Here is a 23,756-nt window from a genome sequence, read left to right on the forward strand (position 1 = left end):
GTTGGCATTTCAGATTTGTGTGAATGTTTTTTTTAACTATGAACGTCCACATTCTTTGTCTGTTGTGAATGCAGAGTATTTAATTAATTCAATCTGAGAGTTGATGCCAGATTTTACAAAAAGAAAATATTGCGGAAAAAAAAACCAAATCAGCTTCTAGAGTTCAGCCCACCAAGTTCACAACAGGTTTTCTGTTGCAAAACTTTGGAACATTTTAGCCAGGGTGTTTTGTTCCCTGATAAACTACATTTATTTATCAAACCGGCCAAATTGTAGATATTGTGTGCATCAGATTCAGGTGTAAAGTAAAGAGACATGGGCAGCCAGTGCTGTAGCCAACATTGAAAAGAAAATGATGGCTAAGCAAATAATAAAATGGTTTCTATGTTTACTTTAGCTGTTACTCTGATCCTGCCCATCCTATATCTCTAAGTTGTTTACTCATCAAACGTTCAACATGATGTTTTAGGAACCACTCCCAGATGACTCTGGGAGTGTGTTTAAGAGGGAGGAGAGAGAGAGAGAGATGAGAGCAATCCCACAATCCTTCAGTGCTGTGAGCCTACACCTGACCCAGCACTGGCCCAGACCTCCCCTCTCTCTCTTTCGTCCACCCCCCTGCTGAGATAGCAAGTGAAGCAAAATAACTCATTCTGCCACACAATCGCTCCCTCACTCCCCCAACTCGCCCAGGGCACAGACTGCTTTATCCCTCCACCCCCTCTCTCTTTCTCTCTCCCTCCCTCTCTCCCTCCCTCCCTCCTTTTTTTAAAACCATCGTAACTCCACCAAAACAAGGGCCTGCGCTGGTGAATGGTTTGGCCTTTCCATTGTGCCTGTGTTTTTTTGTAGTGCTTGTGTTGTATGGAGTCGGTTGGTGCTTTTGTCCGTGGAGGGTTTTTTGTGGTTATAAGGTGGGCTTTGGGTCTTGTGTCTGTGTGGTAAAGCTTTGAGAACACTATTAGATCACTCGGAAAGGATCCTGTTTGAAATGGTTCAACCAGTGGAGTTGAACACTTCATCTGGCAACACTGAAAACGTTGAAAGAGAGCTCTCATCAAGACGCTTTTTTTTTTGTACTGTACAAAATGTTTTTTTTATATTTTTCACAAAATACATTTAGAAAGCTCCATTTTAAATAAAATTCAAATTGAAATATTTAAGAGACAGTGTAGACCTTTCTTTCTCCCAAAGCATGGAACTGACTCTGAACCAGAACCCTGACGTGACCATGCCCCCAGATACACATCAAAATGCAGAACGCAAAGCATGATAGACATGGTCTTCAATTATAAATAACAGACTGCGGGATTAGTCGGCAGTCAAAATGTACTCGAAGCCATTGTAATATAATGTAAAACAAATGCTTACAAAAAATGCTTGCAACACAAGACAAATATATATAAAAACAAAATGTTGTGTAAGAGATGAAATACAAAGGCTTTGGTCTGTTTTTACAATCAACAATGGTTAATTCTGATATGTACTTGTAAACAACTGCCAAACACTTATGTTTAAAACTCTGTCAAGCATTTGTAATCATAATTATAGGAATTAAATATTTCTAGTTGCACAAAATTATTTGACAGCATGACACTATAATACAACTATATCTAAGAGACAACTTGTACCTTAGCTAAAGAAAGGTTGTTTTTTTTACAATGCATGAAAATTTGTATAAAATGTATAGAATATTCTGGGGAGCAATAAAAATGAAAGTAACTTTTTATTGTAGAAATTATTTAGGGAGATTCCTAGGGAAGACAAATACTTACAATTGGACATAAACAAGTTGGATTATATCAATGCCACAGTCTACCAATGAGCAATCATTTTTCTCCCACATTTCCCCTCAATGTTATTGCTCAGCACAGACAGACAGTTTGCCCAAACTCAATCTACCCAACACAACTTTTGCGCTTGCACTTGACCCGAGGCTTGTTACAACCCCAAAGCAAAATGATATTACTTAATAATGCCACTGTCCATAGAATACACAATGTATTTGAATGCAACCAAAGATAAGGACAAAAGCCAATATGGGTAGGTTGAAATGGGGACATCCTTATGCAAACATTGTTTTTTGGAGAGGGAAACCAACCAGTTCACAGATAAATGAGCTTACAAACAGTGTCTTTCACTCCAACTGAACTGGGCTGATATGCATCTGTGCAAAAGTCTGGTAGAGGTTCTTGATATAAGCTTACTAAGAAGCCATGGGACAGATAGTCAGGGTTCCAGCCAGTGTGAGTTAATGAAAGACCAACAAGGACTCCCAGCTGTCCGTCCAGAGTTGTTCTCATGTTTACGTCATAACATAGAAATGGAACTATAGAAATACACCAAAAAGATGGAAAATGAAAAAATGTCGGTACGCTTGATTTTGTTTGTTTGTTTGCTCTGTTCCATGAAAGGCAGGCCAAGTTTTTTTTTTCCTTTCCCTCCGTGTTTTGCCTTTGTTTTGTTTTCTCTTTTTCAAGTTTTCCCAAGTCCCAAAAGTCACAGAACAGCGCACAATCCCAAAATGAAATTGTCCACTCCAGGTCCTCCTTTGCCATTGTCTGTGTGTGTGTGTGTGTGTGTGTGTGTGTGTGTGTGTGTGTGTGTGTGTGTGTGTGCTTGTGTGTGCTTGTGTGTGCGTGTGTGTGTGTGTGTGCGTGTGTGTGCGCGTGCTGACATGTACACAGAATACTGCCGGAGAGAGAGAGCGCGCGGTGTGTGGCTATGTCTCAGATGCCTCGTGAGAAAGTCAGAGGGTGAAGTAGCTCTTCTCTTTACTGTAGTCTTGACCAGTACTGAGACATGTCAGGCTCGCCGCCTGGAACTTGGACTGGAACAGATACTCCTGGGGAGATGAGTCCTACAGAGAGGGAGGGAGAGAGAGGAGAAGCTGTCATTCACTGCTCCAGAGAACATCACTTTATACTGTTTTCTAGTATGATTTACAATTATGTTTATTTATTCATGTTAATGATTTATTTATGATTTATGTTTATGTTTATGTTTTTGATTTGAAAATTATTGAGAACTCAACCAGTAATTGTTTACAGTTTAGAGCTCGCTTTAGCTCCCATTTGTTCTATTACTTCTTTCTCTTGTGATGATTTCAAAATGATCTCTCCAGTTCAGACCACTATGGTCACTTCATTTACAAATACAATTCTTTCAGCACAACAAAATACTTTTTTTAATTGGAAGGAAATACTATATTATCCTTCTAGTTCATGGACCTGAACATATCTAATACATGACTACATTTAGAACAGGGCAATGTTTATGCAAACGAGTGGTAGGCCTACTTAATTCTTAAATCAGAGTATAAGGCCAATGCAAACCAGATAGAGGTATTATACAAAACGAGTAATGAGGAAATACATGGTGACATAGGGTAGTGATGTAAATTGGTAAATGGAAAATGAAATTGGATGTAAACATGCATACATAACTATACAAAATATAAAATGAATGATGTGATATGCAACATGTATAGGCTATATTCTATAACGGATGAAAGGAACATCACAGGTACATGGAGTGAAAGACCTGTATAAGTATAAGTATATATACTCTTTTGATCCCGTGAGGGAAATTTGGTCTCTGCATTTATCCCAATCCATGAATTAGTGAAACACACTCAGCACAGTGAACACACAGTGAGGTGAAGCACACACTAATCTTGGTGCAGTGAGCTGCCTGCAACAACAGCGGCGCTCGGGGAGCAGTGAGGGGTTAGGCGCCTGCACTTCAGCCGTGCTTACTGGTCGGGGCTCGAACCGGCAACCCTCCAGTTACAAGTCCGAAGCGCTAACCAGTAGGCCACGGCTGCCCCAATATGCTGCCTGCATATGACAGCACTCTGTGATGGTACCCTGCCTAATTAGGATGTATGGTAGCATAAAAAATCAATGGCAGTAATTTTTCACTATCATCACCAAGCAAGTTAACAAGAGGTTCTTTTTTTTCGGCCTACCTGTTGAGGTGGTACCAGAAGGGGCCATTGATTGGCTGTTCATGTGTGCTTGCATATGAGGGGGTGTGTACGTGTCGTAGCTCCGCCCATTCACAGAGGGACTCGTGGGCAGCATGCAGGAGTAGGAGGATGTCTGGCTGGGCTACAAACAGAGAATATAGCAATTAGCCTCCGGGTAGGTGCTAACGCACAGCTCTCATCCAAAATCATTCTGCCTGCCACGTTAGCTAACAGAACGAGCTGCCATATGGTTAGCAATGGTGTTTGTGTATAGTGTGTTTGCTAAAGCTAACGATTTTACCCCAAATCCAAAGGCTGTTGGATTCAATAGTTTATAGCGTGTGCTTGGTGATGCAACTGTTCAGTAAAGGCTTATATATTTGGGCAAGCTTTTATCACTGGTATCACAACACATTCAAGGACAGAACGCACACACAAACACCGAACACAGTATAACTGCTAAGGAAGGTGGGGAAATTGCTTGTGGAAGACTTACTTGCATAGGCAGGTTGTTGGCCATTGTGAAACTTGGCATGGGAGGCAATCCGCTGTATGTGTTTGTGAGGGCTGTGTCTGATCTGCCTAACATGGACCCTGATGTGAAAGACACTGAGAAGACAGAGAATTGTATGAGAATTACATTTGAATGAACCATGATTTGTCTATTATGGCTATATAATATTTTCTAATATTTTACTATTTCATATTCTAATATTTTATTTTTACTTCAATAACTATTCCATACTCATACACATAATAGGCCTACAACTAATTATAGGCTATTCCCTTTTTTTAAAATTTAAACTCTGCCCACAGATTCAATGTGATTGGATAGGGCCTGGTCCCTCGGTGGCCTACCTGGTGTTGTGGGCTGTGGAATGGCCTGGTAGACACTGGTGTTGAAGCTGCTGCTGATGGGGATGTGACTGGAGGGGTTGCTCGCCTGTCGGCGCTGATTCCGCAGCTTCTCCTCTCGCCTCCACTTCGCTCTCCTGTTTGAGAACCACACCTGCCGACACAACATCAGCGCCATCAGACCCAGAAGAGGATGCTAAGCTTCCAGATGGTAGCCTACTCCATGTGATAAGGCATCTGAGAGCTGAAGTATCAGATAGGACATGTGCCCATTTTTATGATGAATAGGCAGGTATTTATCACTCACCTGTATTCTTGCCTCTGGTAAATCAATCTTGGCTGCCAATCTTTCCCTTGCGAAAACATCTGGATAATGAGTTCTTTCAAATTCTGGAGACAAATTTGAGAAGTATGATATACGTTAAGTATGTGCATACAATATATGAACGCTTGGTTCTGGGCTATGTGTTTTACTATGCAGGTGAGAGTGAGGAGGCTACCTTTTTCCAGGGCCTCAATCTGCTCTTGTGTAAATGATGTCCGATTTCTCTGCAACTTTCTCTTCAGCTGGAGCCGCAACTGTGTTTCATCTGAGTCCTCTCCGTTGGAGCTTATGGAGTTTGTGTTTTCTCCTGCACCATCCTGCTGCTGACATCCATCTGTGCAACCAAGTAGAGAATAATTGTTCAGGAGTAAGTTGTTTATTTATATATTTATGTAGCCCTATTAATATTATGCAAATCAAGATTTGCACATCACTTGGGGTATTATTTCCAAATCCTGTCAAATAGTGAGTTAATGTGGGAAAATACTGTTGTTTGGTGAAGACCATCTCTCCTCTGATCCTTTATCAGTTGTTAACAATGAAGACGCGCTCAAAGGGTTAAGAGAAATGTGTCGAGATGCGATGAGACCTTTTCAGACTCAGCAATGTTTAGAAACCTAAACCCTCTCTTACTCCCAGAGTACGACGATTCTTCAATACCATTCACCATATGGGTATGCGTCGAGCCATTGAGGTGACCACCAGCACTTGAATAGAAAGAGTTGCTTTTCATCGCGACACAATGCCACGAGAATAAGGGGAAACCATTAAAGTTTGAACGGAGATGGCCTGCCAAAGTTTTCGTGGGCAGAATTCTCGAGTGTACACAATTGAAGGCGTCGACAAAAGGATTCTCTCAAGGCGTGCATTGCTCTGCATTGTTAAACACGAGGATCCAGTCAGCCCCGTTTTCAGTTCACTGTGTTAACCTCTACGCACTTGTGTCATTAATCAACGTCTACTGGGCCGTCCCGTTACATGCCACTTTGAATTTAGCCTATATCTTCATTTGAAACCCCCAGCCTGGATTGGCTGTAAAGATGTTTTGTAATAGGCTTATCTAATTCCAATAGTTTAAACAGCTTCTTGGGAGTCGGGACGGAAGTTTTCGTGCGCTTTGGTAGTCCTATATTTGTTAACAAATTATGATTTTGAACCTAACATGGAATTGATACGTTTTGTGATTGTGTGTTTTGTTAATGCATAATTATATACATACTCGCTCAGTTGATCAGTTCTGCTTACTGGCAGAAATAATTACAAAGGTCTTGCCTACTTTAACGTTTCTATAATTCATCGCTAAATAATTTTGTCCTCCGGTGTCATAGATTAGGGACTAGGCCTATAAACTGCGGACTGGCTACCAGTGTTTGAAAAGCAGGTATTACTCTGGGTCTACAATTAAGTTGTCTTGTGTGGTGTGGTTGTCTCAAAGGCCTCACTTTTTTAGGGCTAATCCGACAAAAGAAGAAGTGTTGCGTCCTATTTGTCTGGTCTGCCAGACTACTTACGCGTCGTTTGGGATGTGTTTTCTTTTTTCTTTCAGGAAGTGGCTTGGAAATAAAAAACATTCTTTGGTATCACTGTGTCTCAATCAGTCAGGCATAAAACACGACGAACGATAGAACCAATTGCGGCACCTTTCAGCTGTGGAGAGTGGATCAAAACATTCTAGCACCATTCAAATAATGTGTTCCAATGTTAAAGACGGATTTTGGAATCTTGTAGAGATGTGCAACAGTGCAGGAAAATGAAAACAGTCTGGCAGTTTTCTAGCCTACTTGCCTCTCCCCAACTATCCATTATATTTTCAGTGGACCCTAGGCTGAAAGACAGCTAAGATCCCCATGTTTAGAGTAGACCAATAAGTTGGCTCAAATGCATGGTAGGCCAAGTTACTCCCAAAGTGACTGGTAGGCCTATACATCGCTACATAGCCTACATGTGGCTACTGGCTGGAAGAGAAATTAATTATTGAGTGATTTCCTCATTCCTCATTTGCTGTAGGCTACTTAAGAAATTGACAATATATTGCAAACATCCAAACAATAATTATAAAAACACACAAGACAAATATGTTTATTTGAAATATGTAGTCAGTCCAAGTAGTAGACTGCAATCTCTCCGTTCTTTGTGTGGTATAAAATGAATGTTCTACTAATAGAGTAGGCTATGTGATATTTAAGCTTTATCTTATTCAGTGTTTAACGTCAGATTTTAATGTCTAATTTTAGAGGGCTACAATAACATTAGCTACAATAAAACGGTTACTTATTTTAAGTTGTGTAGGCTGGTCACAACATGTTTTATGTTCATTGTTTAGTAAATGGCCTATTGTTTTAAATAATACTTTGTTGCCCTAAAACCGACGTGTGTAATTGGCGCACTGCGCCATGTCGTGTCCAGAGGTCTCCGGTGAACATTTACTCTCCAGCTGTCTCCTCCAACTAGACGCCTGTGCATGTTGTATTAATGAGAGACTAAACGATCTCTAATGAGCAATTACATAGCGACGGAGCTGTTCCCATCACAAATTCTTGCGTGAGACAGAATCGTCCTTTGTACCGAGATCCCGCACACGGTTTCTCCGCTTCATCTTCCAGTGGTGGGGGGTGGATGACAGGGGAGTGTGGGGCAGGGGGTTAGGGGTGCAAGGGGCGAGTTTTTGGATGGACACCTACTCTGAAAAGATGGACAGTAGTCACGCAAGTCCTCGGCAGAGACAGAGGCGGTATTGAGATGGATGATTAATTAGAGATTAATTGGTTGCTAGGTGAGTTTTGCACGAATGACGAACTGCGTTTGAGTTGTATTCTTATGTCATCAAAGTTTTACTGTTGGCAATACAGGCAAAAATATTTATGTACAGTGTTACACCCAACATTGCAATTACAAACGTAAGCATTCTAACTATTATTGTCAGCAAGTATGCAGTCATTGCATTTGGAAATCAAAAATAATTTAAAAAAAATGATTACAAAAGAACAATGAAATTTATTTAGTTGATTTGAATTACTGTAGCCTAATATTAGATACTAGAAATATGGAATTATTGTATTATGTAGCCTATTATGTTATAGGCCTATTAAATATTAGGCTTAGGCTGTGTGTTCAGGAGAAAAATACAATATCATGATAATGATACATGTTAGGCTACATAATTATAAAAATATAGCAAAACAATAATACTAATCATCATAATCATAAATAATAAGTAAGAGTGATAACGAGCATTTGACAACCATTGTTAAGCCTCACCTTGATTAGGTTGCCCGGGTACAGAAGTTCCAGGGTACCACCCTGGGCGGGTTCCCCACGTCCCCGTCTGCCCGTTGAGCATTCTCAGCTTGTCATACATGCCATCTGCACCCATCTGTTGCTTTTCGCTAGCCAGGTTGCGAAGGACTCTGTTTATCGACGACACCTGAAAGACATCAACAAAAGCACCTTTCAGTTCAAGGCCTTATGACAAACCAGCCGAAGTGAATGTCATTCCAGTGTCAAGTATTAGCTGCTGACCATGTGACTTCTTGTTATCTGTCCATTTAGGCTTTGATCTCAAATGTAGGCTATACAACAGCAATAATAATAATAATAATGTGCAAAAGGCATATCAATTTTATTTGATTTAATTGCGTTTATGTCGCACCAGTTACAATTGAAATTGTCTCAAGGCGCTAAAAGCTAATAATATGGCATGGATCAGTGGTCATCTAGTGTGAAATCATTTCAGGTGGTAAATTGAATTAGCCATTGTAAATAACTGGCAGTCTGTGAACTTACGCTAGGTATATTGTCGTTGGTGCACACGCCGTCTGACAGTAGTCGGTCACGAATTTCCCAGGCGAAGATTGAGGGACACTCCCTTTTGTACTGTGCTATTTTACCGACCACTTCGGGCGTCGCTACTCGTGGTTTGCTACCTCCAATCGCCCGTGGTCTGATGGAGCCAGTCTCATAATATCTGCCCAGGATCTTACTCACGCACCCATTCGACACCTGGATAGAAAACAATAGGCACAATTCACATACATTATTTAAGACAACTGCGAATTTTTTAAGTATGCGTCAAACAATGATAAGCTTACGTGTTCATTGTCCAGCACTTGGACTTTTGCATCAACATGCATCTATAACACAGAAAATATACCTTAAGCTAACAGAACGTGTAAGCTATAATAGATTTCCTAAAATATTGTGATTAAAACGTCCAATATTGCGACGAATCTTAACTGGATGGTAGTAACAGTGGTGACAAAGTTATCACTAGGAATGCCACTGAGTTGACAGTGATGTTCAAAATCAGAAAAGCTTTTATTTTCTTGAGAAACGAATTGACAATTGATTTTCCTGTTTTGTTATTAGGTATAGATTTTATTTATGTATATTACAGATTAAAAAATCTTGGTTAAAGACGCTGTAAAACAAATGGTTACCTGCAGGATCCTGGAGATGTCGCACGGCCGCGCACCGCTGTGTGCGAGCTCAACGATTTTCTGTCTGGTTGAGTCCGGCAAGGGTCTTCCGTTAACAAATACACCACCGAGCTGGTTCACGCCGCTGTGACCTACACACAGATACGGAGACAATGTCGACAAAGTCAGTCACCTGAATATATCGTAACAGCCTATGTATCCAAAAATAGGGAAACATTGTTCCATTAGCGTTAGTCTTTCGGCAATAGGCTATGCAGATATGAATGATAGCTACAATGTTGTTGATACATGCAGAAACAACAAAACAGTGAAGTTGAGTTTCAACATTTAAATGAATCCAAAGTACAGACACATTGCAATGGATAGAAAGTGCTAGCCATAACTAAGTCATGTAATGTATTTTCAAATCACCAATACTTCCATTAAGGTATGCTGTATTCCTTTCTACCTTCAGTAAATGCATATAAGGCTACTCATCAACCATCATTCATGTATAAAAAGAAAAAAAACATCCCCAGCAATATGAAAATGGATGCTCACAACTGAGTCATTCGTGCCTTACTGTCAATAACTAAACACGAAGCGCTTTCTTTAAAGTGTTAAAATACAGCCGAACTTGAAAACACTCATAATCTCACCAAAAACATCTGTGCAGCAATGACAACACAATATCAGAAACAACTCCTGAAATCACAATTAAGATTTCGCAAATTAAAGCAGAAGCTATTAATTAGCAATTAATTGCGTACCTAATTATTTGGGATCTCGGAGCGATAACAAAAGTCCAATGAGTGAATGTGAAGAGCCACCAAGCCTTGAACCGAATCAAACCGAAGCCTCCCCGGTGTGCCTGAGTCTCTGCTCTCACTCCCTTCCCCACTGACGCCCACCGTTAGTTTGACTCCGGGAGCGCCAGCTCCTTAGCAATAAATAAGCTCCAAATATAGAAGAGGGGGAAAATATGATGAGCCTGCCTGACATTTGTCTTTAAAATAAAGCTAGCTGCACGTCAAGTTTGAGCTTAATTTCTGGAAATAGGCGGAAGTCGCCTCGGATCATGCATGGAAGGCTAATTGAAAAGATCAGTTGGAGCACTTGTGGCAGGCATGTCACTTTATGACACCGCTCTGCTTTTGAAAATCGCATCGTCACGACAAATAGTAGCATGATAAAACGACCCTTTCTGTCTGCATTTGGATATCACTCGGATAAAATTGGACTCTACTAGTTTATCCTTCAAGGGAGGCTTCATTTTAAGGTAGCTAAGGGCTATGCGCGGGCACGGGGGACGTGAACGCGCATGATTCTTAACATATTAAAACTGACATACAGTGTTTTTTCTCCTCTTGTTTGTATTTGGCAACAAATCCTGCAGCCGCTACAGCCCCGTTGTGTTCAGGTTGTGGGTTACAACACATGGCAGTAGGCTGCTCTGGATATTACCAAAAAGCATGGCCATTTTTTACAAGGCTGTAACTTAAATGCAAATGAACTAATGGCCAGAATAACGGAAATGCATTCTACAGTGACCCCAGTTGAGACCTAATGTGTAATAATCTTACTTAAACAAGATCCAGAATAATGGGAAATCCATTATCATCCTCTCTATCTATTGTAATTCCAGGATTAACTGGATTAAACGGGCTCTTGGACATAAGTACAGCTGCATTTAAGGTTTATTGGCCTTGAACTGTGCTCCTTTATTTATGACATTTAAATAAATCAATATGATGGATATAAACGTCAGATAAAAATAACACATAAAATTCCAAAGCACAAAAGGTCAAGTCTTAATCATCTTGTAATTCCCAACGGTGTGCGCTCGGGATGCTGCCCGGTGGCGATCATTATGCGACTTGTATTTTATTGCTCGTCGGCTAATGGGAAAACATATGTCGACAATTTGGATGCTCCCCACCATATACACCCAGGAGTTAAGAATACAAAGCACGGGGAACCCGCCGCGACCTTTAGACAAACCCAGGGCCTCACTAGGCTGATATCTTCACGACAACTCGCACCAGAAAACACACGTCGCAATATTGCACCCTCCTATTAACATTCATTCAAGGCAGATAAGGAGGTGGATGGCTAGTGTTTTGTTTTGATTGACCTTTCGACAGAATACAGAGAAATTCAGCCCATTTTCCAGCAAAAAAAACAAGACTATAAAAATTCAATCAAGCATCTGTGAAGTCTCTCTCTACCTCTCTCCCTCCCTGTGTGTGTGTGTGTGTGTGTGTGTGTGTGTGTGTGTGTGTGTGTGTATAAACATTTCACTGGCAGGGCGGAATATATGTAACCATATCACAACACAAGTAAGTAATTCCACACACCTTCATCACAGACGTCATACACCTCTTGTCCAGCAGCAAGAGAAAAATGTTCATATGGTTATTTTACTATAACAGCCTCATACATACTTAACAGCCTCACACATACTTTCCTTCACAATTAAAAAGTACCACAATGCTAATTGCAATTAGAACAAAGACGTTTGTGCACACTATTTATTAATCTCCTTATTTATAAATGTCTTAGTGACCACATAGTCCTGGAAACCGTCTTTATGAAATAACGAACATTTCCCATATTTTCTGCACTGGCCCTTTCTGCAGCGCTTATCAGTTATGCGACTTGGCAGCCATTGCCAACGGTAATGCAGACAGCTCTGCAATTATTTAATATCAAGTCAAGCAGAAACGAAATATCCCCATTGCCTTTCTCTCCCCCTTTGATTATGCGCATGTTGCGCGTGTACGTGTCAGTGAATGGCGCTGAATAAACAGATAAGAAATACTTCTGCCAGGTATATTTTCTCACGTGCAATCTGTGAGGCCGGCTTTCAACAGACCCACAGAAAGGCCTAAATTCAGTTTATGTAAATTAAATAAACCATTCACACATGCAGATATTCCCGTGAAAAGGCCCATAGGCCCCTTCTAAGCCAGGCTACCTGTAGTAGGCTACATCTGTCTAAACACGGTAATTCTCAAAAAATAATTTACGCAAAATAAAATATTACTACATGCATCGCAGCCATGACCGCAGAAGCAACATGGAATACCATTGTAAGGAGTAAACAAATATAGGCCTACCACTCATAATCTAAAACATTAAAATAAGTATCTTAACAGCCCTCCCCGGCACGAGTAGACATTGCATCTTTAGATAATAACATGAGTAGCCGGCACTGCGCATGAGACTTTCATGATTGCAGATGTGGCGATAAAGAATTATACATATACAATATTAATATAAATAAATATATATATATATATACAATATATGTAAATGTACTTACTGTTCTGCATCATCGACGCCACACCAGACTCCCACGCGGCTTGATTGTGGTATTCTATAAGTAATACAGAATAAACTGATTAATTGGGAAGTATTCCATAGACGTTTATATTACAGACAAACAATTGCAGCTTTAATAAGATACGTATTTTCTTGTTATAGTTCTTATTATGGGGTTTGAAATTCGAGGGAATTGCGGGTGATAGTTTTGATGCACCAGGGTGGCAAAATGTAATGATCTGATATCCTTTTTGTTCTCCGTGCATATTTGAACTTGCCTGGAAACAGAGTTGACTGTCCGCTTTAAAACAATTTAGCCCCTCATCTGCTGCTGACTACTTAATGCCTTCCTAGGACAAAGCAAAACAGTATATTAGTAGGCTACACCCCTGTACAGTTTTAATCCCATATGTTATCAACTGCTTTTGCATATGGAATTTCGAGACGTAGTACATTTTAAATTCTGTATTCTGCTGGTTTAAACGTATGAATTTAGTCAAACTTCAGTCTATTTTAGACTGTTAGCTTTATACTACATATCTAATTAATTAGCTATGTTTTCTGTTGATTTTGTTTTGCCTGTAATGTATGTTTCGCTATATTTCTGCAAGCTATATGTGACAAGGGTATCCACCTATTTTCTAGTGGTGTGCAAACTTTTTACTGGGCCCCGTACTCTTTAGATCCTCTCTTCAAAAGTACAGTGACACACGCTGTCTACTTCGCCTCAGTGCTCTGAGAGTAGGAACGGGAGGGGGTGAAGGCAGGCCAACAAAGCCTGCTGGATCCCAACAATGTGGCCCTTTCTACCGCCATCCCCAAGCCCGTCGTGCAAACTTCGGCCTCCCTAACTAGCAACACAGCCTCCCACTAAACGTACCAACAACTCTAGGATACAAAGCGCGGAGGGCACCCAACCCCCAAGCAGCGAGCATTCACCCACACCAGCATCACTGTCACAGTGATAGCCGTGACCTGGTGCCCGCACACCAATGTGTTTTTTTTTTTTTTTGTTTTGTTTAGTAACGTTTGGGGAAATGGAAAAGTAATTTCACGTTATAAATATCTGGAGGTAATTGTATAACTGGTGAGTTGTTAGGGGTTGTAAAAAAAGATACAACAGCTCAGTAGGGCGCTCAATTGGAAAAAGACAATTGCAATAAAGGACCTATTCAATGACATTGCTTAAAAAGGGGGCCAGTGGAGGAGTCTGGACTTTCATTTTCTCCCTCAGCACAAAAATGTACCCGTTGAATGCTTTCTTCTCCTCACTCTTGATTCGCAAATGTAATTCATGCATCGTGTTTGATGTAATTGTGCTGAAAACTTGGAAACAAATTTAGCCTACTATTTAACAATAGTAGGCCTAGGATATATTAAATAACACAATCATTTATATAACCAAACACAACCACTTTTTTGACACCTTGGTTTTTCTGTTAGCTGATAGGCTATCTGGAATAATAATAATAATAATAATAATAATAATAATAATAAAGATAATATAAAATGTTAACTTCTCCCACAAACGTATTGGCTTCTTCTGTTTAATTCTTGGGTAGCAGTAATTGTGTGAAATTATAATAACATTTAAGCAATTTAGTTTTGTTGTGTTATAAACACGCGGTCTTCTGTAGCGACAGTGGCCAGTAGCCTAGGCTACTTAACTGAAGTTGAGCATTTCCCTTGTCATGCTTTCGGCTCTATTGGTGTGGCTGTTAATTATTTATTCTTAGTACCAAACTCGGTCGATGTTGTTGTATTTAACTAGGTCTAATCTGCATTTCTTTCCCCTCTCTAATCCCGAACTACAATCGCCTTAATTAAACATGCTTATTCAGGACAGAGTATCCTGCAGTAACAACATTCATATGCATACATACATCTGTATCTATACAATGGCCCCGTAGGAAGTTACGAGCACAGTGTAATTTACATGCACTAATCATCTCTTTTATTTAGTGACAACTTAAGTGTTCAAGTTATTTGGCCTTCATCCCCATCTAACTGTTTAAGAAGCAATTGTTAATAATGGCCAAACTATTCTAATTGAAAGATTACTCAGGATCTTTTGCACATCTATTATCAATATGTAGGCCTAAGTCTAAATTAAATATAGCATCATTATTATTTGACATTATTTGATGTAGACTATACCCTAACATTTAATATAGTGCTTCAATACCACTCGGCTTGGGCTGCCAGCGAAAGCTTGTCATTTACAATCATAGAGCTCGCTAATTTTAAAATACATGATAATGGCATTTGTCTATTTTTTCTTTAAATGCACGCAAAGAACAGAAAACTAACAAGGCCTAGTGTGCTCCTAGTGCATTTTTAGAGAAGGCGCTCGGTTGAATCGCTCGGATGATTCAAACTGACACCTTTCCTCAACGGGTCATTGCTTCCCCATTCTCCATACTAAACACAGTCTAGGCCTAACGTGACTTTTTACTCTTCGCTGTCATAAATAAGCATCAAGCTATCTACAAACACCAACAACCTCTTGTAAAAATAGCGAACAAATCGGGTTAAACTCCACATGGAAAAAGGGCATTTTTGAAAAAACTTCAACAAGAACTATTTGTGCTTAGGTTGCACGTTGCCCACAACAAACACTTCTATTTCCACTGTCATACTAAAACACCATAGAAACATGCAATATGCTCTAGTAGAAATAATACTAAAAAAAATCGTATGTACCATATATACTTCTCTAACATTTGCACCACTGCATATATTTCTGTCTATTGGCCATTTTAACCAAGGCGCCACAAGTAACAGGGGAACTGCTGCACTGCTTTTTGCAACGCGTAAACAAACTTTTAGTAAAGAGACGCTGTCAGCACCCACCTTTCTGAGGCATCCTGCTCCGCCGCTGAATTCCTTTTTGGTAAGTTTGTATGCTTATTAATCACCCAGTTGTAGTTCTCTTTGAAAAAATACCCTTTGTTATTTCAGGTAAAAAAAAAACGTTTTTCCAAAGGGTTGCAAGTGAAGAGAGGCAATCCCTGCGAAGGAAACAAAGATTGACAGTGAGCGGAGATGTCAGAGAAGCCGAGTGACCGAGAATGTGCGCTCGCGTGTGAGTGAGTGAGTGAGTGAGTGAGCGAGCGAGAGAGAGAAAGGGGGAAGAGAGAAAGTCAACGAGAGAGAAGGAAGTGGGGGGAGAAAAGAGAGAGAGAGCACACCTATGCTGATGATGGTACAAGTGTATTAATGTATGTGTTCCTGGTCTCGCCTCCACGGCTCTTCACTGGCCCATTAGCGAAGTCTGACCTCTGTCATCACCTCCCAGCAAAACACTTCCCTGTGCGCCTCTCGCCATAGCGGGAAACGGGGTTGAGCCAGGGAGAGGCTCTTCTCAAACCCACTAATCAGCCCACACATGCAAATTTACCTCGCCTCCTGCGTTCTCTCTTTCTCTCTCTCTCGCGTTCTCTCTCTCTCTCTCTCTCTCTCACACACACACACACACACACACAGACTCTCTCTCTCTCTCTTACTCTCTCTCACACACACAGACACACACACAATATTGCCTAATGCAATGCTACAGGTCTGCTTGGATGCCTATTGGACGGTCTAGCCCATTCTCAGCGATAGAATCTGTTTCCCTGTGAGATTTTTGTACCACGAAACTGATGGTGTTATTTTGGAAATGTAGGGGGCGCACTGAGAACGCCATGTGGAACGGACGTGAGCTCATAAATACAATTTCAGTTTTCTTGGAGCATATTTAGGCTACCATACAAATGTACTCATTTTCATTCATTCTGGAAATAATAACGGTATTACACAAGCGATGGCAGTGCTTTTAAATGGCTATCAATTAAGCTAAGTCTAGCACACATATGAGTTTATTGATGAGTTTTAAAATATGTAATTCATCAATGTATCATATCATCATTAGATAGGCTATCATAGTTGTTTGGTGATGTGCGTCTCTGGAAGCTGGACTGTAAAACAAGGACAAGGCCCTCAATTGTTGATTGTGAAAGCGAACCTGTTTGCTCAGTGCATTAAGGCCACTTCCAAATGGCCTCTAGTGTACTCGCCACAACAGTTGCAAACACTCTCCACGTGCCTTTGTTGACATTGCTGTTTTGGATAGGCTATGTCACCCTTTTCTAGACGCTTTTGATAAACTCACTTCTTAGATAGAACAGCATATATTAGCACGCTGACGAGAATTTCATTTTGTTTTTGTGTATGTTGACAGGAACAGTTAGAAGTTGAAAGTGATGTCGTTCCCTCCACGACCATTCGCCTCTGACTGGCATGTTTTGAATGCCCAATCATTAGCACACACCTCAGTACCCTGCAAAGCGAGCTTGCTGCGCCTGCGTTTGAGTTTACACTCATACCAGCCTCGGTGTTCCAGCAGGATTCTCCAAAGGAACAGCTTGGATAGAGAGGGATTGTGAGATGCGTGGAGATAAACTAAAGCAAAGAAAATGCGGGGGACAAAAGGGGGTGCAGAAGGGGGGTGGTGGGTGTTTTGGACCTCTCGGAGCATAAAATTAAGTTGTGGTGGCATACACTTGACTTCCCTTGACATGTGAAAAGTGCTAAAAGTCAAAGCTCATCAATAAACTATCTGGAAGGTGAATGAGAGCCCCTGACAACCATTGCATTCCTAACTGTGTTACAATGAGGAGACAAACGACACTGCCAAAGAGTCTGCAGCGGCCTCAAAAGGGGCCTCTATGGGAGAAGGATAATGAGGCGAGCGGACCGTCAAGAACTGCTCTCTAAAGTCCTGCGGTGGTGCTCTTAGCCGCTGTTTTCTTCAAATAACTTGTTCTCACATGCTTTTCCTGCGTGTGTTTGTTCTTCTAGAGTTTCGTGTGAAAAATCTGATCACTGGTAACTCTTTAGGCTACCTATCATGTCGTAGCTGTTGTTGGATAAAATGGCTTCTCTGACATGAAAAGTTTTTTTTTTTCTCCTTCCTCCACTCAGAGAAAAGGACTCGGATGCCATGCAAATGTTTACTGTCAGTTTCATGGGAAGACGGATTGGACCACGAGATGGTGAGTGCAAGAAACTGTGGGGCCAGCTATGCCATTATATGTCAGAAGTATGCTGAATAGACTACTTTATGTTGTCTTAAATACAGATATTGTGGCATTTACTGAAAATAGGCTGTTAGAAACTCCCCAAAGCGAAGAAAGAATTTCTACCTAGAAGCAATGCTTTACTGATGTGTGCATCCCTTAAATATTAAGCATTATCTTGCTATAGGCAAGTGGGCTTTGTAAACATGACAGGTGAATTTGTGATATGCCAGCACTATGACGTTGACGTCATGGATTGAAAATGATGGGTGCGCTGGCTAAATGCGCAAATTATGATACACTGGTGTTTTTGCTTTATCAATCTCCATCAACAATGTTAATGTGTGTGATTGATTGTCATCCGATTTACGTTCGTTACACACCTGCTTGCTTCGGTTCTTTTCCGCAGTTGTTTTGCAATCCTTTGATGAATCGCATCGCTATTTTTCCCTGGAAATAATTCCTGGTTTACATAACTGATTTCCTCTTGAAATCCGTGCGTGAAAAAAAAAAGATAGACCGTTGGTGCCGACATGCACTGCAACCCAATGCCAACCAAATGACTGGGAAAAAAATGAATGGCGAAAAGAAGGCTACGTGCATGAAAAAGCGCTACAGGCCTGTTTTATCTCCTTTAGCGAAATCCTATGGTTTCCCGGCTTTAGATATTTATTATCGTACACGCTATCAATTAGCGCGACTTGGATTAGCAGCTGCTAATTCAGAGTCTTGAAAAGAGAACTTAATCTTGTGGCTATTTCCCCCGGGGCAAAGTGGTCTTAGTGCCCCCTCTAGAAAACTTTTAAACAACAACACAAAAAAAATCATACGGGGTGGGAAGGAGTGAATGCGTCTGACGTCATTGTTAGAAGAGGAAGGGGGTGTCTGAAAACATCAGAGGATACTGGCCGTAGCTTATTGAGATATGTCGGTTTGCAAGAAAGGTTAATTGACAAGTGGGTAGCCTACTTAATCGGGATTTTTTAATTCCATATGGCAGTGTACAAGTGTAGGACATAAGTCCTTTTTCGTGAACAATGTCAATATTCTGCCAAAACCATAAACAATATTAAATGTTCAACTGTCGTCGAGTCATTGGAGTGAGAGGGACTAACTTCGAAGAAACACTGTAAATCAAAATATGATTTTGCTTTTGTCTTCACATAAAGTATTACACAACTTAATATTTCAATTAGTTGTTATATTCAGCTCAAAGAACATTTGGTAACAGTAGCTTAGCCTATAGAATAGCCAATCATTTAAATTGTGTAGGCTACCCCAATACCAGGACCCATCAAAGGACGAATATAAACAGATTAGAAGTAGCCTACCAATTGATTAAACAATATAGCCTAATTAGGCTACAATTCCCACGAGTTGACAGCCTTGCACTTTGAAATAGCATAGGCTACTCGAGAGATCTAGTTTACTGTGCATCATCACCGACCTGTAGGAGTATTCCGTTAGTGTCTACTGTTAGTCTTCAATCATATTTACATGATATGGCGATTGCCGTTAAGGGTCCTATGGCGCAATGCCCTTTCACTAGTCTAGTCGGACTGTTACAGTTACTGTTATTTTCCCGAATGCACTATGACAGGTCCTGTATCGTGCCATCCATGAGATAGAATAGGCCTAAATCAAGAGATTATTGATAAGCCACTTGTTTTGGAATCATGCAAGACTTGGACACTATAGCCTATAAACACTGTGATGGTTTCACGTAGCAGTATTTTAGGAAACTACCATCTCCACCAGGGGCAGAGTATATGCATATAGGCCAACTGAAGAACATGTTTGACTGACTCTTAACACAGTGGTTAGGATGTGTAACATAAATCCATAATGTGTTTCACTGACATCTCTATTTGGTGTGTATAGTTTAGATCTTAGTTTAGCTTAGTAGGCTATAGGTTCATTTTATATAATGTTCTCTACATTTTGAAGTCAGAATTTAAATGTAGTAGTTATAAGAGGAGGTGTTGGTTTTATAAGACTCGATTTGAATGTCCTGTTGCTGAATTAAAGCTGTTTTAGTAGTGCATGTAATCATTGCTCAGCTGATGTGCAAACCATGAAGTAGCATTTCCATTTTGAAATGAGTGATTCAAATGTAGCCTAAATGTAGCCCAATAAAAAAAGCTGGTGAATATTATTATATTATGATAACAATAATAATAATACGTATCTATAATTAGCCTATCTACTACTTATTATTAATGTTTTATGTATAATAGTGTTAAATACTGTAAATTATAATATTCTATTTTCTGCTAAATGTAACCACTCTGTGTTCCACGAACAAAAATTATATTAGTGTTAACAACCCCTTACATGTTTAGCTGTTTGTATTAGCGTAGGCTACTCGGGGACCGTAAATATGAAGGTATAGAATAGCCTAATAACATCGACCAGAAGATGTTATTAGGCTATTCTATACCGCGCAATAATATTCGACCTCGTGGATATTGATGGATGGTCTACTGTTCTCCTATGAACAGTCCTGAAAGTCGTAATGATGTCTGAATAACCTACTGGTGCGCAGCACACCCTCTCCGGTTGTTGGCAGAATAAAATTAGATACGCAAAGCCCAGCGTGCGCGAACTGAGGCAGTCTACGGCACCATGTTGCAAACTTAAGTTCCCGCTTGCAGACGAGTCAAAATACAGCTCTCATATACTTCTTGACTCCGCTCTTGCAGAGAGAGTAGCATCGCAAGTGTTGCAAAGAAGCCAAAAAACATTTGTGTCCGGGTGAAGTGGGTTTTAAAAAAAATAAATAAATCTTACCTGGCAAATCACGAGCATCTGGTGTTATATCCCGTTGAAATCAGAATTGTTGTGTTTCACCCATAAATTAATCTGAGCTCAGGTTATGTGTCCGCTTTTGTCAGTTTTGGATCCCTTCGTTCGGTTGAAATGTCAATGCGACTGAAAAAAGCGTTGTGTGTCTAACCCCTAACTTTCTCTTAATATCAGCCTCAAACTAGGCACTGATTGGTCAGAACGACAGGGCGACGTCACCTTGGAAAACACTTCTCTTGCAGCCGGACAAGGGAAGTTCGATGCAGCGCCTGCGTTGGCCAGTGTAGGATATAGTAGTGGGTTTGCCATATATCGTAGTGAACTTTGACTTGTAGGTGGAGGTGGCGGTTTTCATAAAAAAAAAATGTAACGGACATTTTCATTGTAAATTGTAACGAAAATCCGGTGATTTTCGGAGAAACTGATCACTAGCCTATCGTTTGCCTTTTGTTCGTGGTTATACGAATATGGGTCACTGTTGCACTGTACATTGCACGTCTTTAAATATAGCTTCATTGTCATTTAAATGATAAGTACACATTGGATAGCATGTCCCTGTTTTTTCCGGTGACCATCCCATGCAAGTTTGTCTTATAGAATACAGCAAATATTGATCGGGTGTGCGCAGTCTTCTTATTGACAAAACGCATTCAGGTAGAAAATCAAACTCCAGGCAGGTGGGATACAGACAATAGTACTGTAACCAGGTTCCAGTCTCTCTCTCTCTCTCTCTCCCTCCCTCCCTCCTTCCGTGTCACACTTCTGTCTCTCTGACTCAGTGTGTCACAGACAGATGCACACATACACACAATTCTGTAATTAAAGAAATCATAACTTAATCATAAGTGAAAAAAACATCTCGTCTTTGTGCTCATTAAGGATTCGATGAATGAAACAATAAAGCTTATACAAATGTCAATTTCTTGAACTTTTTTGTGTGTTTTATTTATATTTACATGACATTTTATGACATTTTCATGTGGTCTTGCGCATCATATATTATTTTTGTTCAACCATATCATGTCTGCATGCATGCAGATACTTTGATTTGAAGGATTCTGAAAACAATAGATTGTATGTGCACATCAAAACTTGAGGGAAACATGTGACGAGGTAATGCACTTTAGGAACAGGTAATGCACTATACTGTGTGTGTGGGCGGGAGGGGGGGGGGGGGGCTGTTAGTAACCCACGCAACGTCGTTGTTGCAAGTCTCTCGGGAAATGGGTGTCTTTGGGAGTCTCTTAAAAGGACACAGGTAGGACACGCGGACCATGTTTGGGCCATTATTTGGACTAACCACCATTAAGGAGTCGTGAAACCGTGCAACCTGACAGGGTTCTTCAGGTGAACGCTGGAAACTGCACGGCGTGGCCTCGCTTATCATACTCTCAATAAAAGAAGACGCAGAGCAGCGGCCAGACCAGGTGCTACCGTTCTCTTTACACGAGGCCCGGCTCTTGAGAACTTGATCAGGCGTGAACGAAAATCTGTTCAGCCTGCCTCTCCTGCTAGAGCCACATCCCCACCCGTGCCTTTTAAAATGTGTAGAAGACAACCCCCCCCCATGCACACACACACACACACATCCGTCTATCCATTCACCCATCTGTAAACATTCCTAGTTAAATAACATACATCACATTTTATATGCAACATGCAATGTACACGACAGTATAGTTGATGGGAAGCTACAATGCAGGTTTATTTTTATTTTGAGTAGGTCTATGGGGAGAAACATAACACTAGGCCTATATCTTCGTCATAGGCCTCAGACGCACGGCCGCAATGTGTTTTCCTCGATGGAAAACAGCGGTGTAGTTCCATAACTGGAAATGGACCCTCTGGGAAGCCATGTGCTCACTCAGACTGAGAGAATTTTTGGATACATTTTCTAATGATCGGCCTTCACTGTTTAGTCATGCAGAATCAAAGCACCGCTAATAAGCGCGTCATGAACCTTTTGTTTACTGTCGCTGTTGTAAAACGAATCCAGAGCTCTGGCCACGCTGCAAACAGAAAATTGAGGGGTTGAAAGTGAGCTTCTGAAGCTTTTTGTAAATTCATCGCGTTACTCGGAGACCTGGATTAACAACGTGGCTGCAAGGTACGAAGGCAAACTTAACTTTTGGGGGGGGGTTGTCATAATGCATGACAACTGCACAATCAGGCGGTATCTTAGAAAAGGAAAGTTATATTAGCCTACTGTTAAATAAAATCATCATGTATCAAATCTGGGGTGTCATCCGAGAAATTGGAATGACTATTAAGACACTGGAAAACATATTCAATTCCAAAAACAAAAAACCTAGATCTTAATTACTGACATGATTCCCAAAGGTGTGCTGATCACTGAAGATTTAATGTCATTCAGAGAGAATTTCGGAGTGAACCTAATGGGGAGCTGGGTAATTAATATCTGCAACACGTGGGGGTACCGGTAGTCCCATATTTAGTCGACTCTGGTGGGTGAGTCTCGGTACGTCCATCTCTGCACTGTGAAGTACTTTAATAAGCCTCGTTCTCTGTATGTGGGGTTTGATTTATTTTTCTCCCCGCGCATCCTGGCCCTGGACAGAGACATTAGCTAAATTCCCTCGGGGTGATTGGATGCAATTTGTCCGGAGTAGACAGGCACGTCCTGGATGTTAGAAACTCACTTTGGCTCGACGTGACAAGGCTGAGTTCGATCTACAATTGCATTTGAAAGCGCAGCGAGCGTAAAGCTCCAGCACCATTACAGATCCAGTTTTCGTACAAATATTTATTAAAATTACATTTGCAACACCTCTCATACAGAAAACGGACTGAAGTCAGTCTCAGCCGCGACTACTTTGGAAGGCTAGAGTGGGTAATGGCTTTTGCGTTGCGCACACTTGGTCAGTTTTGGACCGCGCTCCCGTGTTAAAGAAAGCGAGGAGATTTGCTCTCGGTCCCTGACCCTTGAAATTAGATTAAATATAGACGCAGGGACAACGCGGAAACGCAAGATTGACACCTGC

At 40.8% G+C, this 23,756-nt stretch overlaps 1 protein-coding gene across 6 annotated transcripts; it reads right to left on the reverse strand.

Moving 5' to 3' along the window:
- Positions 1 to 1,133: 1,133 nt before the first annotated feature.
- pax6b (paired box 6b) lies at positions 1,134 to 20,845 on the reverse strand. 6 transcript variants are annotated; one of them, XM_042061826.1, is made up of 14 exons: positions 20,740 to 20,845; positions 15,743 to 15,900; positions 12,891 to 12,944; positions 11,923 to 11,946; positions 9,587 to 9,717; positions 9,239 to 9,280; positions 8,934 to 9,149; positions 8,409 to 8,574; positions 5,326 to 5,484; positions 5,133 to 5,215; positions 4,829 to 4,979; positions 4,467 to 4,579; positions 3,971 to 4,112; positions 1,134 to 2,860 (listed from the first exon to the last, which is right to left on the reverse strand). In XM_042061826.1, exons 2-14 carry the CDS (start codon positions 15,753 to 15,755, stop codon positions 2,775 to 2,777), a joined length of 1,380 nt encoding a protein of 459 aa, XP_041917760.1. In that variant the 5' UTR covers positions 15,756 to 15,900; positions 20,740 to 20,845; the 3' UTR covers positions 1,134 to 2,774. The 6 variants fall into 6 exon arrangements, with proteins under 6 accessions (XP_041917760.1, XP_041917759.1, XP_041917761.1 ...); XM_042061825.1 differs by lacking the exon at positions 20,740 to 20,845 and having other exon boundaries at positions 15,743 to 16,224; XM_042061827.1 differs by lacking the exons at positions 11,923 to 11,946; positions 20,740 to 20,845 and having other exon boundaries at positions 15,743 to 16,224.
- Positions 20,846 to 23,756: the final 2,911 nt, after the last annotated feature.

This window comes from Alosa sapidissima, chromosome 14 (assembly GCF_018492685.1).
Source record: "Alosa sapidissima isolate fAloSap1 chromosome 14, fAloSap1.pri, whole genome shotgun sequence".
In the NCBI taxonomy this organism is placed as follows: Eukaryota; Metazoa; Chordata; class Actinopteri; order Clupeiformes; family Clupeidae; genus Alosa; species Alosa sapidissima.